The 20,982-nt window shown below is 34.5% G+C and overlaps 8 protein-coding genes and 4 pseudogenes across 12 annotated transcripts, besides 1 other annotated feature; 7 read left to right on the top strand and 5 right to left on the bottom strand.

Annotated features, from left to right (window-relative positions):
* Positions 1–393: 393 nt before the first annotated feature.
* Positions 394–797, top strand: TVAGG3_0599450 (protein of unknown function, DUF4106 family; the record flags this gene model as incomplete). Its single annotated transcript, XM_051239734.1, has 1 exon — positions 394–797. A coding segment is annotated over one exon (404 nt), but the record flags the coding sequence as incomplete, so codon positions are not given.
* Positions 798–1,020: 223 nt separating this feature from the next.
* Positions 1,021–17,852: a mobile genetic element.
* On the top strand, positions 1,078–1,941 carry TVAGG3_0599440 (protein of unknown function, DUF4106 family; the record flags this gene model as incomplete). The annotated part of the gene is made up of 1 exon (XM_051239733.1): positions 1,078–1,941. One exon carries the CDS (start codon positions 1,078–1,080, stop codon positions 1,939–1,941), a length of 864 nt encoding a protein of 287 aa, XP_051097557.1.
* TVAGG3_0599430 lies at positions 2,147–3,703 on the top strand (annotated as a pseudogene). The gene has a single exon. A coding segment is annotated over exon 1 (1,557 nt).
* Positions 4,078–4,614, top strand: TVAGG3_0599420 (protein of unknown function, DUF4106 family; the record flags this gene model as incomplete). Its single annotated transcript, XM_051239732.1, has 1 exon — positions 4,078–4,614. The coding sequence occupies one exon, from the start codon at positions 4,078–4,080 to the stop codon at positions 4,612–4,614; it is 537 nt and encodes a 178-aa protein (XP_051097556.1).
* On the top strand, positions 5,435–6,672 carry TVAGG3_0599410 (annotated as a pseudogene). Its single transcript has one exon. A coding segment is annotated over exon 1 (1,238 nt).
* On the top strand, positions 7,628–8,499 carry TVAGG3_0599400 (annotated as a pseudogene). The gene has a single exon. A coding segment is annotated over exon 1 (872 nt).
* TVAGG3_0599390 lies at positions 8,895–9,736 on the bottom strand (annotated as a pseudogene). The gene has a single exon. A coding segment is annotated over exon 1 (842 nt).
* TVAGG3_0599380 (organellar and viral DNA polymerase type B) lies at positions 11,844–12,776 on the bottom strand (the record flags this gene model as incomplete). Its single annotated transcript, XM_051239731.1, has 1 exon — positions 11,844–12,776. One exon carries the CDS (start codon positions 12,774–12,776, stop codon positions 11,844–11,846), a length of 933 nt encoding a protein of 310 aa, XP_051097555.1.
* TVAGG3_0599370 (uncharacterized protein) lies at positions 15,416–15,568 on the bottom strand (the record flags this gene model as incomplete). Its single annotated transcript, XM_051239730.1, has 1 exon — positions 15,416–15,568. The coding sequence occupies one exon, from the start codon at positions 15,566–15,568 to the stop codon at positions 15,416–15,418; it is 153 nt and encodes a 50-aa protein (XP_051097554.1).
* A 47-nt stretch (positions 17,853–17,899) lies between the features above and the next one.
* TVAGG3_0599350 (phage tail repeat-like family) lies at positions 17,900–18,285 on the bottom strand (the record flags this gene model as incomplete). The annotated part of the gene is made up of 1 exon (XM_051239729.1): positions 17,900–18,285. A coding segment is annotated over one exon (386 nt), but the record flags the coding sequence as incomplete, so codon positions are not given.
* An 18-nt stretch (positions 18,286–18,303) lies between these two features.
* Positions 18,304–19,152, top strand: TVAGG3_0599340 (uncharacterized protein; the record flags this gene model as incomplete). Its single annotated transcript, XM_051239728.1, has 1 exon — positions 18,304–19,152. The coding sequence occupies one exon, from the start codon at positions 18,304–18,306 to the stop codon at positions 19,150–19,152; it is 849 nt and encodes a 282-aa protein (XP_051097552.1).
* A 264-nt stretch (positions 19,153–19,416) lies between these two features.
* TVAGG3_0599330 (uncharacterized protein) lies at positions 19,417–19,779 on the bottom strand (the record flags this gene model as incomplete). Its single annotated transcript, XM_001301705.1, has 1 exon — positions 19,417–19,779. The coding sequence occupies one exon, from the start codon at positions 19,777–19,779 to the stop codon at positions 19,417–19,419; it is 363 nt and encodes a 120-aa protein (XP_001301706.1).
* Positions 19,780–20,982: the final 1,203 nt, after the last annotated feature.

Raw genomic sequence — 20,982 nt, 5'->3', positions numbered from 1 at the left:
CCAACACAACAACCAACACAACAACCAACAGTTCAAAACACTGCACCACAACCAACAGTTCCAAACACTGCACAACAACCACCTCCACAACCAGCACAGCAACCAACAGTTCAAAATCCTGCACAACAACAACCACAAACAGAGCAAGGACATAAAAGAAGTAGAGAACAAGGAAACCAAGAATTCTTAAAAATGCTAAAGGAAGATTATGGTTACCCAGATACTCTTGACTTTAGTGACAGATATAAAGAAGCTATTAGAAAGTTCAAGGAAGGAAATACTGACCCGAACCTATTTAGCTTTATGGCTCAGCACCAAATGGGATATAATTTCAAACCTGGAAAATACAAGCTCGCTAAGGGATATGATTTAATAGCATATCATCCAAATGACATGACTGAATTTACTCCGAGATATTTGGTGTCAGAGCTAAATGACAATTCAACTCTCTTCATGAAACGCGTAAAAAATAGAGACGGAACGAAAGAAGAAAGGTTTATGAGTCCGGATGACTTAGATAGGGAACTTGTTAAAAACGGTCTCGGAATATATGAAATGCCAGCAGATGAGGTACAAGAAACTCCACAGGAAGAAGTTCAGATACAACCAGACATGGAAGAAATAGTTCAGCAACAACAGCTAGAAGAGCCTGAAGGAAACGAACAAGTCCCTCCTTTGGAAACTAACTTCACAGAACTAGATGAAGATTTGGAACAGCCGAAAAATCTTGACCCTCAACAAGAGTATGAGGTGAATATGGAATCTTTCCAAGAGTCTAAAAAAAATTCGGCTGACATAGTAGAAGAATATCGAAAAATGTTTGCCGACATACAAAAGACTCCAACACCAGATGAAAATATTCAGCATAGAATGGAAGTACTGAAAGAAAATGTACGCAAATACAACAATCCTTTTTACTTACGACCATATAACGTTCAATCTTTGGCTGAACTCGGTGAAAATAAAAGGTTAAATTTCAACAAAACATATAGAAATGAAACATTGTTTAAAGTTCATTCAGAACCTAACCAATATGGAAACAAACCTACTTTTGTTTCTGCAGACTATGGAACTACAATGAGATGGGGTCATAAAGCTAATCCGGATAGGTGGTTCATAAACTTACAACCTCAATTCCAAGAGGTTGTAGACGCAATGGAAGTGAATGGTGAACCAGATATAGCTGGTATTTTCAGCGCGGCTTTAATGCCATTGAAAGATATGAAAGAGGCAGATATTTTGAACCAGTATGAAATGAACATGGCTGATGGAAATATAACACCTGACGTTCTAGAACATTTATCTCAAAGAACTACACAGAACCATAGAGATGGTATATTTGGTGAAGAGTTTAGAAAGAAAGTTAGGGAGACAGAAGGAAGAGAACCTATTGTACATGACCTTGCAAACGAAAGTTTACAAAATGTCATAAAAACTTACTTTGCAGACAATGAACCGAGAAGGGATGAATATTTAAGAAAACTCAAATGGACAGTACCAAATGAAATGTTAGTATTGAAAAACATGTTCCTTGACAAAATAAAACCAACTACAGAAATAAATGACGCAAGACTGAAACATTGGGTAAAAGCTTTCCCATTCACAAAAGATATTATTGGTAACATGGAAAGAAAACCAGAATGGCTACAAAAACATATATTTGGAAACGAGCTTATTCCATATGGACAAGCTCTGTTTGAAGAGCTTGAACCGGAAACTCAGGAAAGAGTCATGCAAACAATACGCGAAGACTCAAATACAAACTATGACAAAATCTTTCTAGGATATAGGTTACCTGAGATGGGCGACCAGAGCCCAAAGGCAAAAAGGACATGGGAAATTTACAACATACTAGGTGAACATGAGGCAAAGATGCAACAACTTGAAGCAGAGGGCAAGTTACCAAAAGCGACACCAAAGAAGAAGAGTAGAACAAAGTGAAAATAGTGAAGAAGTAACTTCATCTAGTGAAAGTAGTGGCAATGAAGGAAAAAGAAGAGTTAAAAACTCAGTCAGGAAGAAAGTAAAGCTTGGTCCGAGTGGGTTCTATTATGACACATAAATCCAACTATTCTATATTTTTACCCATATGAAATGTACGCCGCTCAGAATATAACGCCAACAGTTTTGGATGCCATGAACGGAAATGTTTCCGAATGGTATAACGAATGCGACAATGCCATTAGAAGGTCAGAAATAGTTCCTGGAACTTACGAATATACAACTGCTGTTTCTTATGGAAACGTAGGTGAGTTTGGAGAAGGTTCTTCAACAACAGTAGATATTGCTTGCGACAGGTTTCATATTATTTCTATTGACAACTCATTCTTATACGTGGAACAAGACATTGAAATAAAACCTTCTGCCAAGTTGTCTGACAAGAAAGGTTGCAATGGAATTTTCTATGTCGGATACCAATATGCTCCAGAAGTTTTCATGGGATATAAGATATATTCTAACTCTGACTTAGTTCAAACAGTAACATGGGCAAACTATGAATGGTTCGCTTTGAGAAACTCAGTACAACCACAAGCTAGAGAACAAACAGACCAATATGCAACTATTGAGAAAATAAGAAGACTTGACCCTAACGTTCCAGGAGTTTATGTTAACCTTTCTGGTTCAGATGGAAATGCTGTCACTAAAGTAAAACTGAAACTTAGAGTTCCTTTGTCATCTTTCCTCATCTTCAGGTTTTTAAGATACTTGCCAAACTGGGCAGGAAAAATTTCTATCGAACTTACTCCAAGCAAAAATAACTTAGTCATTGCACCAACACAAGACCCATTCACTATTACAGACGTAGAGGGAACAAATAAAACGTCATTCGCCGACTTTTGCAAAGACAAAGTTGACTTAGACTTTGGTTTCTCAAACCTCAACACTGAAGTAAACTATTATTTCAATGCTGCTGGAACTGCTTGGGACCCAGTTAAGTTCACATGCGAAAAGTTTGAATGCAAGAGAATAGAAAGCAGACTTGCAGTCTATATGTTGGACCCAGATATTTCAAATGCTTTAGCTGCCAAATATATTGCAGTTCCACTTATGTTCCCTATACACCAAATATCTGTCAAAGACTTTGCAGGTGAAGTTGGAAACCAAAGTGCTGACCCAGGTGCAAGAACAGATATTGCCTTAACAACTGCAATGAAACATGCAGATACTATGTTTGTACTGTTCAGACGAACTATAAATGACTATTCTTGTTTCTACAACCCCGGTATTAAATATCATATAAACATAGATGGCAAATATTATCCAAGAGAAGAATATTCTACAGTTGAGGATATGAGGTCATACAACTTGACATTAGATGCTATGAACTTTAACAACAACTTCACAACAACCATTAACCCTGAAATGCAAAGTTCTATTATGCATATGTGAAAGTATGGACCCATACAGGAAGTCAAAAAACTCAATATACAAATGGAGACCGTTCAAACTTTTGGCTTGGCATTCCATTTGCTGACTCAGAAAAGACTTTATGGGTGGTATTTCAACTGTTGGTACTGTACAAATACAATATACTGGTGACAGAGACGGTCCAGATGAATTGAAAGCAAAGAAGTTTACAAAACCAATAGCACTTTTCACGGAAGATGCTCTTTTGAAGATTCGTTCGATGAAACCTGCTGGGGCTCCTCAGATTGGCATAACGACAGCTTCCATCGAGCAGATTTTGGCAGCAGGTCAGTAAGTTGTTCTTGAACTGACTTCTCTCCGTCAAATATTGACAGTACGCCAGTTTTGACATAATATTGTATTATAAACTTACCTTTAGAAATATCTGTAAGTTTTGAAGTTATATTTTTGTCTGCTTCAAGAACTTTCACCATTTCAGTTATACCAACTTTCTTTGCTTTATGAAAATATTTTGGTTCAGCAAAGACTGCTATTCTATAACATTTACCATTGTTTGTATAAAGAACTATTCTGTCAATGTATTTGTATTGTTTGTGTGTAAACTTTGTTCTGCTTCAATTCGAAGAGATATCCGAATACGTCCATCTTTTTATTCTAAGTAAAATGTCATTTCCGAAAAATAGAAGCGTGAGTGTTTCAAAAGGTTTAATGGCGGTGGCAGATGTGAAGTTAAATTCACCAACTCAAACAAACAGTCAAAGTGTTGTTGTCAATGTCAAAGAAAGAGATGTTGAAGTGGGGAAACCATACGAAGACGAAAATGGTATAACAATAGTTCCTGTAAAAGAACAACCAACATACCCTGAAGTTAGCAGAGACTTAAGTTCTGTTGCAGATATTCGAAACGACTACCAACAACTGAAAGACAAACTTCAAACTCAGGAGAAGATTTGTCAAGCTTTAAGTATAATGTTAAACTTGGTCGAACACAACCCTGTAAAAGTGAACTCATATGTCATTGCACCTCATGAAGTTTTGAAAGAACTATTGAAACTTTTGACAGAGGCAGACGATATAAACATCAAAGAAATAGAACCCGACGTTAGTTGCTGTGGTGTTTCATATAATGTCATTGACAAGATATACGTTATGAAAGGAGGTGAAACGTTGAACTTAAAATATAGTTTCCCAGACGTTATAAAAATATTTGACGACCACAACATTTCATTAAAATTTATTTGCTAAGTAAATGGCAGAAGACATAGTGGTTTATACTATTACGACTAAAAACCCTGAGTCATATAATTCTATAACAACAAACTTACAAAGTCCTCAAGGACGATATTGTAAACTAACCTTAAACACAATGACGACTAAAGCTTGTTTTTGCTCTTTTGACACCAAGAAGATTTTATTGTTGTGAATGGTAAAAATACTCCTTTGAAGATACTTACTCAGATATACCACCAACAGGTTTGTTGACTTATTTAATACTTTAAGTACGGTGTAACATGTGCTGCAACTAGAGCAGGTTTCATTATGTTTGGATGTCCGACTGAGTTTACTATAAACAATATGAGCTATAATACAAAACTTATATCTGGTTTTTACTACCAACAGTTTCCTATAACAGGAAAAGGTGTCATACAAGGAATGTCTGTTCCATTGACTTTAAGTACACCTATTTTATATATTGTTTCAAACTTAGGTTCAAAGTGTTATTCGAATGTCGACAGAAACTACTATGACCAAAAGATACTTATGCGTATAAATAACACATTCTCTGCTGGTTTGCCTATTGTTCATTCGAATGCAGAGTTTTCGCTTTAGTAAACTCAAAACACTTTAGCAAACATAAACTTAACCTTAGTTGACGCAAACTTTGTTCCTGTAAAACTTTTATGTCCTATGTATTTGTCAATGACGGCAGAAAGTTTCGAATTGGAAGATGCAACTGGTGAAAGTATTGTATTACAAGAACAACTTCAGCAACAAATAGCTCAAGAACAACAAATGCAACAAATAGCTCAAGAATAAAAAAAATATTTTTTTTATTTTTATAAAAATGTACAGAATAGATGTTTCAGATTTTTATGACTTCCAAACATTCAGAAATATGTGTCCATTTCGAGACTATAACAAAGCAGTCGAGAATTTGAAACGTTTAGTCATTTATGTCGACTCTGCCCCAGAATGTTATGTTATGAAAGAATGGGATGTAGTCTTTAACAAACCTAAAGCGACAATAGTTTCAGAACAAGAATGTAAACAGAAACTTAAGAAAATAAAAGTCGTACAAGTTGGCATGAAGATGTTAGATGCTTGGGATATCTTATTGTCAAAGTTAGAAGATTTTTCAGTTCGTGGTATAAAGTTTTATACACCTTCTCCAAACTTCTATTCTATCTTCACTGGGTATAAATACGAACAAGTAGAATGGAAAGAAAATATTATAGAAGCTTGGTTAGACCATGTCAAAGAAATTATATGCAATGGAAACGAAAGAGTCTATGAGTATATCTTATGTTGGTTTGCAAACATCTTACAACATCCAAGTGCTAAAAATGAAACTGCTCTCATTATAATTGGAAAACAAGGAACAGGTAAGAACACATTCTTTACAGATATCTTATGCAAACTGTTAGAGGGCTATTCGAACCCGAATATGACAAACTTAGAAAACATCTGTGGCAAGTTTAACTCTTCAATAGAGAATATGAAAACTTATAGTATGTAACGAACTTCAAAGTATAGATACAACAAAAGTTTTGAACTCAGATGCTTTGAAGAGTCTTATAACAGACAAAGTTGGAGTTGTTGAAAGAAAATATAAAGACCAAAGAGTTTGTGAAAATGTTGCAAATTTCATTATGGTTTCAAACAATGCTGTTCCGATGAAGTTAGAAAGTTCTGACAGAAGATATGTAGTTGTCAGAACGTCAGATTCTCATATGCAAGATACAGAATATTTTGACGCTTTGTCAGAAACTTTGACATCTGACTTTTACAAACCACTTGTTCTCATATTTCATGACATTAGATATTTCAAAGTTCAATCCAAGACAAATTCCACATACCGAAGAGAGACAAACATTGTTAGAACAAACAAGAGTGTATATGAACTGTTCATAGATGAAACTGACTTTGAGTGTTTAGATGAAAGGTCATTGTAACGATTCGTATAAACAATATTGTCAAGAGTATGGTTATATGACAGCGTCTAAACGAACATTCTTGGCAAATGTCAAAAGTCTTTTAGATGTTCAGAATGGTGTATATACAAAGAAAAATTTTTCTGAGTAAATTTTAAAAAAAATATTTTTTTATCCGATAGAAAAGATGACGAAATTCATCTCAGTAAACAAGTACATGTCAGGACTTAAAGAAGAAACTAGACCCATTCACATATTTGAATGTTTACTTCTACCATTTTGAAAAGTCTTCATTCAGCAAAGTTTGGAACATCGAACCAGTTAAGTTTTGCTATTGTGACTAAAAATGGTGCGAAATTTGAAGACTTAGACATAGAAGGTTTGTTAAGCAGTCAAAGAAAGTTTTGACAGAAGGTTTTCAAACCTTAAAGAAGGCAAAGCATACAAACTTGTTATACCTTATGAACCAAAGAAAGCAGACGACTATGAATATTATGAGTCTAAGTTTGTAGAAGTTTCAAGGTAAATTGGGTAAAAAGATTTTAGAGTCTAAGCCAGTGTTTACTCCTAAAGAGGAAGAGAACATTGACATTGACCCAGAAATGTTCTAAAAATAAAATTTTTTTTTACATGTCAAATTTTCTTTTTCTCTGGCTCAGGTTCTTTCTTCTCTTCTTCTACTTTCTTTCTTTCTTTTCTCTCTTCTTCTTTTCTGGTGGAGTTATGTCAAACTTCTCAGAACCATATTTATGTAAAAGTTCTTTGTCCTTTAATAGCTCATCTATTCTGTTTTCTATTTCATCTTCAAGAACAGCGCATGTGTCTTCTTTGCATTCTAAGAACTTTTGTTGGACTTCATCTTTCCAATCGTGTCATCTCTGTCAACAAGTCTGTCATTGACAAATTTTAAGACTGCTCTGCTTAATGTTTTATGGTTCTTGTCATATTCCCAAAACAGAACTTTAGAACAAATTCACCTTTCTTGTTTACACTATGTAAGATTTTATGGTCGACAGATGTTTTGGCTGTCGAAAAGCTTGTCTCGAATATAGATAGCGAAATCGCTAGACATTTTCTAAAAGATAAAAATTTTAATTTTTCTAAATATGTTAGAAAAAAAGTTTGCTGACATTGACAAGAAATTTGAGAATGTTTTAAATAAGAACAAGAGGAAGTTAGAAAATGCTCAGATAAAGCCTATACATGACAAGTTCTTATTTGCTCAGAATGGTATAACAGGTCTAATTGCACCACCTGGGTCGGTAAGACTTTCACTTATCTTAAAATGGCTGCACAACAACAAGAACTAGAATGAGAAGAACCCATTCTATGAGTTAGTTGTTATTTGTTCGACTTCTGGTCAATTTGACCAAACCGTCAATTCGTTCAAAGATATTAAAGAAGTCTAAGTTAGTATGTATAAAAGACTCTGAGTTGTTAGATTGGATAAAGAAGTACCAAAGAAGAGTTTTGAAGTACAATGCTATAAATGAGTATGTCAATTCGAAGTTTAAAGACCCAAATGAGGAAATGCAGAGAATATTAGAGAAGAAACACTTCAGAAACAAACAGAAAGAGATAGAATACATTTCGAAGAAATTGCAATCTTACGATTGGAAGACTTACCCTCACAGATGTCTTCTTATCTTAGATACTTTGCTTCTCATCCTTTGTTAAAGAACAGAGAAAAGATATGTGTCGAATTCTTAAGAAGCTCAGACACTTCAACATCTCTGTTGTCATTTGTGTACAGACAGCAAAGAGTTTAAGTAAGGATGTAAAGAGAATACTTACTGACATTGTACTTTTCCCCGGATTGTCCGAAGACGATTTCATGGAACTTATGAAAGAGTCCATGGCAGGTAAGTTTGACAGACATGAACTATGGGAGAAGTACAAAGTCATACAAGACCCTCATACTTCTTTCAGAATTCATATCTACGCAAACAAAGTTCAAATTGTAAAAAGTCAAGCGTAAAAATGTAAGTGTTTTAGTCTTAGTCTGTTGTGGTGCTGGGGCTGTCGGTTCTTCTGGCTTTGGAAGACATTCAGGAAGAGGAACGTCAGTCATCCGTTTGTGTCCTGTCGGAAGGAAAATTTTTTCCAGTTGTCGGGAAAATTTTTTCCTGTCGGAAGGAAAAATTTTTTCTGTCGTTCGACCAAAAAGTTCTCAATTTTCGAAAATTTGAATGGTTTACGGACGGACAACAGGAAAATTTTTTCCAGTTGTCAGGAAATTTTTTTCCGGTTGTCGGGAAATTTTTTCCCTGTCGGAAGGAAGGACTCGGAATGCCAGAAGGATTTGACAAGACAATTGACCTTATAGAGCTACCTGAGCCATCTGAAGTCAAGCTTGAAAAATAAATGGTTCATTTACTCTGCTTGTTTGAAGTTGTCAAAATACTCTGTTATTTTTTCTTTCAGTAGCGGCAAATCTTCTTTGAAGGTAAGTATTGTACAACCTTTAATATCATAGTGTGTTTGAGGTAACGTATCTTGAACTATTTGTTTCACATCTTCATTTGGTGTCATTGAAATCGGTAAGTTTTCGCGATAGAACCAATTTCTGTCAGATTTGTAAATCTTAGCAAGGTCGTAAAAGCTTTTGTTGTTTCTTCTGACTAAATGCAACATAACCATATCTCTGTCTTCTTCATTTTCCATCTCTTCAGTATAAATCATATACTTATAGTTCTTTTCCTTTCCTTTTGGTACCGAACGTGGTATTCTTTTCTGAAGGCTTTTGTCTTTTGCTTCAATGACTTCATCTTTTGCTTCAATGACTTCATCTTTTGCTTCAAGCTTGTTTTCCATCTCTTCACGTTCTTGTCTGAATTTCATCTAACATCATGAAAATATAACAAGCGTAACGAGGTGAAGCCCACATTGCTACAGCATTTACTAAAGTCTATGAACATAATATCCTTTCAAACAAGGAGCAAATTCTTGCGATTTTCGAATGGAATCTCTTCCCTCGGTTTTCGAGGGAAGCAAACATATGAGGAAATTCTTCTAAAAGTTCTTTTGTCTGTTGGTTTTCAAACCAATGATATGCTTGCTTTGTAGAACGAAGAGCATTCAAAATACTTTGCATTTGGTACATGTCGTCTTTGACCGAACGAATGAGACGTAACTGTTTGTTAAACTGAACCACTCGTATTTTCATTTATGGCTTCATGAACGATAGCAGTTGTTGTGTTCTCTGTTGTTGTCATATCTGTCTTTACATACAAAATAAAAAAATATTTTATAAAAAACTAGCTATTTCCTGACTTTCACAAAAGACCAAAAATAACGCTTTACATGTATTTTCAGCAACTTCGTCAAATAATTTTATAGCTTTCTCTATCTCATCTACTTCAAACGTTTCTTTACCTTTCGTGGGAGCACCATACATTTTTCTCAAACTTTTCAAGTAGTTCTGTTTCAGCAGCTCTCATATCGTTAACAACACAACCTTGACTCTATTGACTGTACTGTCATATCTTTGAGTTATATTATATGTCCTTCCTATCTATATCTCTTTGTATTGAAGTCCTTTGGTTTCTGAACGATGTAAAGTAAGCCTTCACTGCAACGTTCCGTATCGAATGAACATATGTTATGAAGTTATATCCAACAACTGGGTCTAACCATAACAAAACTATTGGTATAAGACTTTTGTCTATAAGATATGCTGCAGTTCATAGAATCTTACCGATATCATAAGCTCAGGATTTCTTGTCAAAATTTTCTGAGTAGAAGCATTTTTAACCCAGTCGTGGGATGTTTTCTTTCCAGATAGTGTTAGAATGTCTGACAAAGAATATTTGTTGTATTTCTTTGAGTATCTTACGTTTAAATCACCTATTCTAACCATTTTGGTGTCATTGTCTATCTTTCTAACTGTTTCAAACTCAATGTTTCTCATTTTCTGTTTCTTACATACAAGATAAAAAATATTTTTTTAAAAAAACTAACGTTATTTTTTTATTTTGTATAAAAGATATGATTTCAGGGATTTTTTTGACGAAGTGCAAAAGTTCTCTTCGTAAAAAAATAACAGTTATATAATGAAATTTGGTCATTTTTTTACGATTTCAGGGATTTTTTTGACGAAGTGTCAAAGTTCTCTTCGTAAAAAAATAACAGTTATATAATGAAATTTGGTCATTTTTTTACGATTTCAGGGATTTTTTTGACGAAGTGTCAAAGTTCTCTTCGTAAAAAATAACAGTTATATAATGAAATTTGGTCATTTTTTTCACGATTTTCATGAGTTTTAGGCGACCCCGAAAAAGGTCTGGGTCGCTGTTTTTCACGATTTTCATACGGAATCTCTACCCGCGGTTTTCCTCGGGTAGCAAACATATGAGGAAATTCATGAAATTTGGTCATTTTTTTCAGCAAAAATATATTTTATGTTAGCATGTTAGATCTAACACGTTTTCTCACCTGTTTTTTCACCTCATATGTCCTTACTGAAAAAGTATGTGTTCCATATGCCATTTTACTCAGATTTTTATACAGAATTCAGCAAAAATATATTTTAGGGTAGAAGGTTAGATCTAACCTGTTTTCTAACCTGTTTTCTACCCTCGTGAATTTTCATGATTTCATCGTACATGTTTTGTCAAGACTTCTTCGTAATGAGCGTAAATCAGACAAAAATATATTTTAGGGTAGATGGTTAGATCTAACCTGTTTTCTAACCTGTTTTCTACCCTCGTGAATTTTCATGATTTCATCGTACATGTTTTGTCAAGACTTCTTCGTAAATGTTTTGTCAAACATGAACGTATATGTTTTGTCAAACATGAACGTATATGTTTTGTCAAGACTTCTTCGTACATGTTTTGTCAAGACTTCATCGTACATGTTTTGTCAAGACTTCTTCGTAATGAGCGTAAATCAGACAAAAATATATTTTAGGGTAGATGGTTAGATCTAACCTGTTTTCTAACCTCTTTTCTCACCTCATGAATTTTCATGATTTCATCGTACATGTTTTGTCAAGACTTCTTCGTACATGTTTTGTCAAGACTTCTTCGTAAATGTTTTGTCAAGACTTCTTCATCGTAATGAGCGTACAAGACCCAAAAATATATTTTAGGGTAGAAGGTTAGATCTAACCTGTTTTCTAACCTGTTTTCTACCCCAGTTATTTTATAAGCGTTTCACATGGTAAACGTTATTTTTTAAATTTTGTGAAAACTCAACGGTTTGACACAAGCCCTAAAAATTATTTTACTCAGAATTTTGGTCATTTTTCAGCAAAAATATATTTTAGGGTAGAAGGTTAGATCTAACCTGTTTTCTAACCTCTTTTCTACCCCAGTTATTTTATAAGCGTTTTACATGGTAAACGTTATGAATTCGTGAGACTCTAAACAGTTTTGTAGCTTCTATTTCTTCGCTGAGGATATCGAATGTTTTAACTATGCCGAAAGTCTCTTTATACTTCTTCTTGACGTCAGATAGAAGGAAATCGTCAGCAGTTGGATAGTTTTTGTTCAGAAATTCTAACATGTCCATTTTATTTTCTACCGGCTTCTCTGCTTCTTTCTTTAAGTCTGCATAGTCGTTTCTCATTCTTTCTATCTCTTTGACGGAGTAGTTATATCTCCTCATTGCCGCTTTACATTTAGAACATTGCGGGTTCATTTTTGCGTTATATTCTGAAACCTTACCTGCTAAAACAACTAAGGCGTCAATGGTTTTCTTTAACTCAAAAGCTGCTGGTTTTATTTGTTTGTTCCATATTTTACATCTTTTATCTTTATCTCTTATCTGCCATACACATTCAGCAACTAACGAAACAAAGTTGTCGTAGGTCTTAAATTCTTCAGATTTATATATGTCAGAAACATTCTTATATACCATGTCGCAATCTTTGTCCATAACCTTATGGTTGCAATGAAATCCTAGAAACTCATAGTTTACCTTTCGTATGAACTTCTTTATTTCTACTGAGTCAGTTGGTTTGACTTCTATTTCATCGAATTCAGGAATAGTGAGTTTTTGTTGTTGGATTTCAGGCAATTTGGGCAAATGGTCAATAATGTCCTGCATGTCGTAAAGATACTGTTCATTTTGTTCATCTTTCGCACTACAGTCTAAATTACTTGTTAAAAGTTCTTGCTTTATCTTCTGGATTTCTGTTTCGAAAGTATATGAAGAAGGAATGAAGCTTTTCATTTCTACTAACATAGATGTTGGATTCATGACTAACGAGTTTGGTGCTGTTGTTTGAAGTGTTGTTGCTTCGACTGACATTTCTGTTCTTACATACAAAATAAAAAAAAATAAAAAATTAAAACTAACTTTATTTTTTATTTCGGGAAAATTCATGAAAATTCACGAGGGTAGAAAACAGGTTAGAAAACAGGTTAGATCTAACCATCTACCCTAAAATATATTTTTGTCTGATTTACGCTCATTACGAAGAAGTCTTGACAAAACATGTACGATGAAATCATGAAAATTCACGAGGGTAGAAAACAGGTTAGAAAACAGGTTAGATCTAACCTTCTACCCTAAATTATATTTTTGGGTCCTTTACGCTCATTACGATGAAGAAGTCTTGACAAAACATTTACGAAGAAGTCTTGACAAAACATTTACGAAGAAGTCATGACAAAACATTTACGAAGAAGTCTTGACAAAACATTTACGAAGAAGTCATGAAAATTCAAGAGGGTAGAAATGAGGTTAGAAAACAGGTTAGATCTAACCTTCTACCCTAAATTATATTTTTGGGTCCTTTACGCTCATTACGATGAAGAAGTCTTGACAAAACATTTACGAAGAAGTCTTGACAAAACATTTACGAAGAAGTCATGACAAAACATTTACGAAGAAGTCATGACAAATTCACGAGGGTAGAAAACAGGTTAGAAAACAGGTTAGATCTAACCTTCTACCCTAAATTATATTTTTGGTGTAAATTTCATTGACTGACTGACTGACGGCACAAAGTGGCATAACGAAAACATTTACGAAGAAGTCTTGACAAAACATTTACGAAGAAGTCTTGACAAATTCAACGGGTGAAAAATTAGGTGAGAAAACAGGTGAGATCTCACCTCTTCACCTAAAATATATTTTTGCTGAAAAATGACCAAATTTCATGAGTTTTGGTTGAAAGAATACGGTGGAGCCAAAAGTGGCTCGACCTCAAAACAAGCATTTTGTGAAGAATATAGCAACCGCCGGAATTCCGGCGGTTGGTTTTTATACAAAATTCAACGGGTGAAAAATTAGGTGAAAAAAGAGGTGAGATCTAACATGCTAACATAAACTCACTTTTTCAGCACTTTTCCGTAGTTATATATGAAAGACAATTCGAGATAAAAGTCATAGTACAATGGAAGAATATGTTGCACACCATTTGTTGTGAACCAAACTTGAAAGTCAGAGAAACTGTTACTAGGTGGTTCGTAGAATTTAGAAGCAAAGTCATAAAAGTCCTTACCAATACATAGAAACTATTGTTGCTTGAACTGAAACTTGCATGACACATAACATTTTGAGGGTCAAACACGTTTCTATAAACTGTCAAATCGCTGGTGGAAGTATAAATTTAAATGGACCATCTGGTGGTAATGGTTCGTTCTGGTTTAGTAACCGAAGAAATTGTGCCCAAGAACGTTTGTCTACTTTCCAAAATAAAAACTCTGTATCTCTTGGAGGGTTTAATTTCAATCTTTTGAAATGAAACGGTGGAGTTCATCTTGTCATATTCTAGTTTCAGATAGTATGTTCCATTTAGTAAAGAGTCGTATTTTTCTTGAAATTCCCAATAATATTTGTTCATTTGAGTTTGAAAGTCATTTAGAGTTTTCTCAAGACTTTCGTCTGAACGAACTGTAAAGATTCTCATTTCATCAAATTTGTCTATTAGACATCAGAACCTTTATACTGCCCATGAAAATATACTGCGAACATAAATGCGTTATTCTATTGAAAACAAAACTCTTCTAAATCTATTGCCTTTGCATCTGAAGGACTTTGAAGCCAACGAATTGGATAGTCAACCTGTATGCTCGGGATGAAATTTCTTCATCTGAAATAGTCCTACCAGCATTTGTAAAGATATAGTCTAACGGTTTTGTATCTGCTACTTTTTTCTTTGTTTTTCAACCTGAAGCATTTAATATATGTAAAATATATTGTTTTAAAATGGTATGCCATTTCATATTTCTCATCTAACAAAACAAGTTTCCCAACGGTCTTCTCCAACAATCAGCGTACATTTCAAAAAAATAAAAAAATGTCACTTTTTATAAAAATAAAAAAATATTTTTTTTCTCTTTACTTTACATAACGCTGCTGCATAAGTCTTTGACGCCAACCCATACCAGCTAATGAAGGTTGACTTGGTTTAGTTTCCAAACTAAACTTTGGTTTTGGTTTATCTTCAGTTTTTGGTTTTTCTTCTTCTATCGGTTTTTCGTCACTTTTCGGTTCCTTGACTTTACTTCACTTGCAGGAACAGTTGTGTCGTCAACATCTTTCATAATATCATATGCCATTTGTTTTTGTTTTCCTTTCAACTTTTTGTGTTTGTTGTAAAGTTTAGAATATTTCGACTCTAAGTCAATGAGATGTTCTATAATGAACTGTTGGTCAGTGAAGTAAACTTTTTCCATCTGTTGTCTCGAAAGCTCCTTCAGACTTCAATATTTTATTTGTGAGAGTCTGTTTCTTTTTTTGAGATACTAGCCTTCCATTTTTATGAAAAGTGACTTTGTAGTTAGGGTTTGTATTTCCAGACCTGGCACTTTCTATTATTGAATTTTTCTCTTCATCTGTAAGTTCTTTGACAGGTTTTGACAATGGTTCTGAACTTTTTGTTTGTGGTGTCAAATCTACCGTTTCAACTTCTTCGGTCATTTCATCTCAGTAAAAAAATTTTAGTTTGGTTTGTTTTCAACTGGTTGTTGTTGTTTTTTAAGTCGGTCTAAAACTTCCTGAGGTATAGGAAGAACTTGACAAACACGTTGTGTAACTGCTGGAAGCCGACAAATCCATCTTGAACCCATTTGTCTCAATGCTGTATTGTTCATTTCATCTCAGTAAAAAACTTTACATTCCCCAAGTTTGAGGTGGTTGAGGTTGGTTATTGTTTACCCCACTTTGCTGCATGGTTATATCCTCTGTTAAAGAATCTTTCACCTTGGTCCATATAGTGTCCTGCTTGGTTATAGTAGTCATTTGCTTTGTTATAATAGTTTCCTGCTTGTCTTCCTACATTGTCCATCCATCCTTGAACTTTTCCTCTTGTTTCAGGATTTGGAATAAGATTTGTTGCATCTCGTGCTACATCCCAACCTTTCTGTACAGTTTGTATAATAGGTTGTGCTTTCTCTTTAAGTATACCTAATGTACTCAAAATCTTCCTTCCAACTCCAAATACACCTCTGGATTGTTCCCACTGCGGGTAAAAATCTGGATGCAAACTCCTTGCTAACGCGCCAAATAAACCCATTTCTTATAGGATAAAAATGACGAATCCAAACAGGACCCCTATGTTCTAAAGCGACAAAGAAAGCACTCATGGTAAAAATCTTTAGTTCAACACAAATGCTTGGTTTATGGATATCTTGGAAAACATTCCGAGAGTTAGAACAGATGGACTCATACTGGCTAATATTTGTTGGTCAAAACACAAGATACTGTGAAGCCATACCATTATGGTCCAAAAATATTTTAGATGTGAAAACTGCTTTGACAATATTCGTTGACAAATACCATCCAACAAAACTGACATCTGACTGTGAAAGTTCTTTCAAATCAGACGATATTAAAAACTATCTGCGTTCAAAAAATGTAAACCAATATTTCATTGTCGACCAAAACCATTCTGCTCTTGTGTCATTGACGGTTGTATAAAAATGTTAAGAGACTTAAACCAACCACAAGGTGGTGAAGCAAATGAAATGTCATATGACGACAAGTATAGACACTTCTCCATGGCAAAGATGAGACAAGTTTTAAATATTTACAATAACCGTAACAAAAAGGTTTGGGAAACCACTCCCCTGAAGAAATGAAAAACAACCCCGACTTAGAGAAAGACTATATATTTAATAATTTAGTCAAAAGAGACAAACAAGAAAGAATGCCGGGCTTCAAACTTCAGAAAGGTGACAAAGTAAAAATAGAAATACCCAAACGCGACCATATGAAAATACTATTGACTATGACAACAATGGGAACCCGACAGGTACTCACATTCGTGTTCGTAAAAATAGAAGAAAGTATACAAGAGAATATTATGAAGTTTTAGGCAAACATGGCAAAATGTACAGACTGCAAGCAGAAGATAAAACTACTATTGTCAGACCTCGTTTCAAACTTGTCAAAGTTCAAGGTGGTATACTTTCAAAGACAGTTCCTAACAAATATAAGACAACTCCAGACGAATATGCTAAAGAAGTTGAAAATGACGACTAAGCATTTCTATACCATGCGTAAACTGTCATGTAAGGTGGCATGTATTCTTTACTTTGTCCCGTTGTTTGCGTATACCTGAAACGCGATGTGTATGGTTTCCTCCTCCCTCAGTGTTACTCCAGTAACAATTTATAGCAAACTGAACGTTGTCTTTAACATCATATCCTTTACCTTTTGTCATTGCTGACCAATTCCAATATCTATGACTATGCCAACCTGCTTGAGATGTACTTAAATCTATGTAGTGACTGTGCGCAGGTAAGTTTTCACCTGAAATCGTTTTACTTCCACCTGTTTCCTTTGAAGAGTTTGCACAATACAAAAACCTGTCGACTATTTGAGTCCAAGTTCCAAAACCAAGTACTACTTCTGGTCTGGTAGAGTTCATTGACGTATAAATAGAGCCTATAGGATATAATGTTTGAAGTATTTCTGTCTTTAATGTTTGAAGCTCTGTTTTGTCTGCTTTCTTCTCATATAAATCTTGAGCAGTGAATTTAACGTTTTTTTCATCCTCCATGACATAAACATTTCTACATCTAATGTATTTCGTCGTTGTTATGTTTTCTTCCGATGTTAAACCTTGTGGAAAGTTAGAGGTTTCCAATATAATACATCCCCATCAGGTTCTTCAACCGTTCCTGCAATATTTTCTATAGCAACAGTTGTAAAACTTGTATGTGTATGTCCAACGTCACTTTTCCTGTTTAAGGTTTCTTGTAAGTTTGTAATATTTGCAATGGTATGTGTATGTCCAACGTCACTTTTCCTGTTTAAGGTTTCTTGTAAGTTTGTAATATTTGCAATGGTATGTGTATGAGTCTTATTTGCTTTTGTCTCTAAGGTTTCTTGTAAGTTTGTAATATTTGCAATGGTATGTATATGAGTCTTTTTAGAATATTCGTTTTCAGCTCTTGTCACTTTCACTTGACATTTTATTGTCAACATATGTTTTGTCTGCTAGTTCAGGATGAGTATGTTCTTTTGTTGCATATGTTGCATCTGCTCTGTCATGTTCTTCTTGAACTTTTTCAATGACATATTCTTTGTCAGCTTTGTTGTCAACATCTGCTTTCAAAAGAAGTTCAGATATAGGTTTCTCGTTTAAAGTTCCTTTTGTTGGATTTATACAGACAGTATGGTTCTTCTTGTCTTGAAATAGAAACTCATCTGTCATTGGGTTTAATGTCAGTTTTAAGTTTCCTTCTTTCAATGACTCAGATATCTTAGAATAGTTTGAAAAGTTTGTTGTGTTCTTATTTAGAGCTTGTATAATGAGTTGTCGGTTGTGTTGTATTTCTCTCATAGACGCTGTTTCATTTGACATTTTTATTCTAGATAAAATATGCTTTCAATAGAAAAAGAAAATTCAAGAGTTGCTACAACTAAACCATTAGATGAACTTTTTACTAATGTCGGTCAAAAGTTTGAGACAGAGACCGTAAAGCATGAAGGCTATCGTTTTGACTACCCGTTAAGATGGTTAAGAGACCCATCCGTCACAAAAGCTATTGGCTTTCGTAGAATGAAGTTCATTTCAGAAGCCATACATGGTTTCCCATTTACAGTCGGTTTTGTAGTTCGATACTATAACAAAGAAAAACGTATGTATGAGAAATTTGAACAGGGAAAACTTTTACAAGTGAATTTGCTTGTAAACTTAGAAACAACTCTTCAAGCTTTTCAAGAAAAAATAAACGATATCTATCTCGAATATGCAAAACAGTATAACATTGACGAAGGAGAGTACCATCTCGATATTATATATGACAGGAAAAATGCAACTGTTAAAATCAATAGAATAGAAGACCTTGGAGAAAACGTTTATATTTCTACAAAATATAACAACTTGGCATGGTATAGATTTATGAGGATGTTAAATCAGCCTGCAGAATATCCAGTACACCCGGACTTTTATGAAGTCGAAAACCCTAATGGAACATATGAAAATGTTTTCGACTCAGATGCTATTATCGTTCATGCTTCATTTTCTGGCGCCCAAAACTCTTTTTTATGCTTGGCAAATGACTTTTACGAAAAACCTACAAAGCTATATGAACCGCCGAGTGGAAGTATTTCAGACTTTCAAGTATGGTTTACAACAGATGGAAGAAAGAGAATAATTCCATTATACCATGCGTTTTACTTAGAACTTAGTTTCATATACAACTACTATCGAACGGTAAAAATATAATTTTTTAATACGGTTGAGGTGTTGGATTTGGTTGCCAACTTGACTGTGGTGCAGGTTCAGGCTGTTGTATAACAGGAGCTTGTTCTTCTGGTTCAGGGTCTTTAGGTATAATACCAACGAACTGACCTACTCTTTTACCAATATTTTTGACACCGTTCCAAATTCCTTTTCCGACAGATTTTATTCCATTCCATATACCTCTTCCAACTCTTCTGAAGAAGTTTCCAATACTACTGAAGAAACCCATTTACTATATGTAAAAATCTAATGTCCGCCTAGTCTCTTACGTTTCCTTCTGAGTTCCATAGCATTTTTTAACTGGAGCTCATACATTCTGTTTCTCCTCTGGTAGAAAACATATTCTGGGTCAACTCCTGTGTTCGCGTCATCTGCATAAAGTTGTTTATATCCCACTTCAGGGTTTGTATAAAACTCTTTCCATCTCATATTTGCATACCATGGTGGCAAACCTAACGCAGCGTCATTTGACATGGCAGTTTGCATTTGTACATCTGTTGGCACTTGACCATAGTTTGCCATTGCAGTTTGTATTCTAACTTCATTTGGAATATTCTCTGGGTTTGGTTGTCCAGGTTGCTGTGCATTCGCTAAGTTCTGTGCGTCCATTTAATATTAGATAAAAATATCTCTTACGAGTACATATACTGGACATTTGCAGGCATTGGTTCATCTTCATATTCTCTGTACTTTTCTGCCACGTCAAATAAATAAATGACACAATGGAAAAAACCTAAAACAAGTAGTCCTATTTCAAACCACATTTACTTACTAGTAAAATTTCTTTGTTATGACACATTCTCCGGTTTATAGGACCTCTCTCATATTCTATCTTGTCATATCTAAACTCATAGTCATGTATGTCCTCTAACCATCTCATAACGGTTTCCAAACCACTTTTATCGGATGTAAAGTAAAAGCATGGACAGTTATGTAAAACGTCTAAAGTTTCTAAAGAGTCTCTCAAAGTCCAGTCTACTTGGTATTGAAAATCCCATGTGTTATAGAACGGCGGGTCCACTATAAAGAAAACATTTTCCTTGTCTTTATATTTTTCATACAACTCTGTCCAATAACATCTCACAAACTCTATACCCTCAATATATTTTTCTATGTCCTCTTTGAAAACATTTGTATAGTTAAGATATAAAACTTTTGACATAAGTGTTTCAATGTCATGAACTCTTATAGAACCACTATATAATAGTCTAGCAGATATACTATCCCAGTCTATATATTCTGCTTTTTTCAAAACCTCTCTCACAATATTTTTGTTATCTAATGGTATACGTTCCATCTTACCTATAGGTATCTTTTCTTTTAACTCTTTCAATATATTGTTTGTATCTGGTATATGTTTGAGACGGTCCATATAGTTGTCGAAGTCATTGCATATAATCTTTGAGTCTGGGAATATTGTATGACATAAATGGGATATATAGAAACTTCCACCGAACAAATCTACAAATGTTAGACCATTCGGTAGTTTCTTAAGTTCTCTCAATATAATATCTTTACATTTACTCTTATTTCCAAAGAACGGTAACGGTGGTTTTGTAAAATTCATTTATATATAATAATAAAAATGTTTTTTCCTGAAAAGTGACAGAAAAGTGACAAAACATGAAAACATATATAATTTGTGAAAAGTGAAACAAAAAAGTCAACGGCTGGTCGGCTGGGGTTCGGTCCTCCTCTTGGGTCTTGGGAAAAACATCTTCAGGGCTAGAGGGCGCAACGCGCCTGGAAGCCCTCCGAATATAAACTTCATTTATACTAAACATCTTCAGGGCTAGAGGGCGCAACGCGCCT

This window comes from Trichomonas vaginalis, chromosome II (genome assembly GCF_026262505.1).
Source record: "Trichomonas vaginalis G3 chromosome II, whole genome shotgun sequence".
Lineage (NCBI taxonomy): Eukaryota > Parabasalia > Trichomonadida > Trichomonadidae > Trichomonas > Trichomonas vaginalis.
The sequence above is the reverse complement of the archived record's forward strand: the minus strand, read 5'-3'. Positions and strand labels throughout refer to the sequence as shown.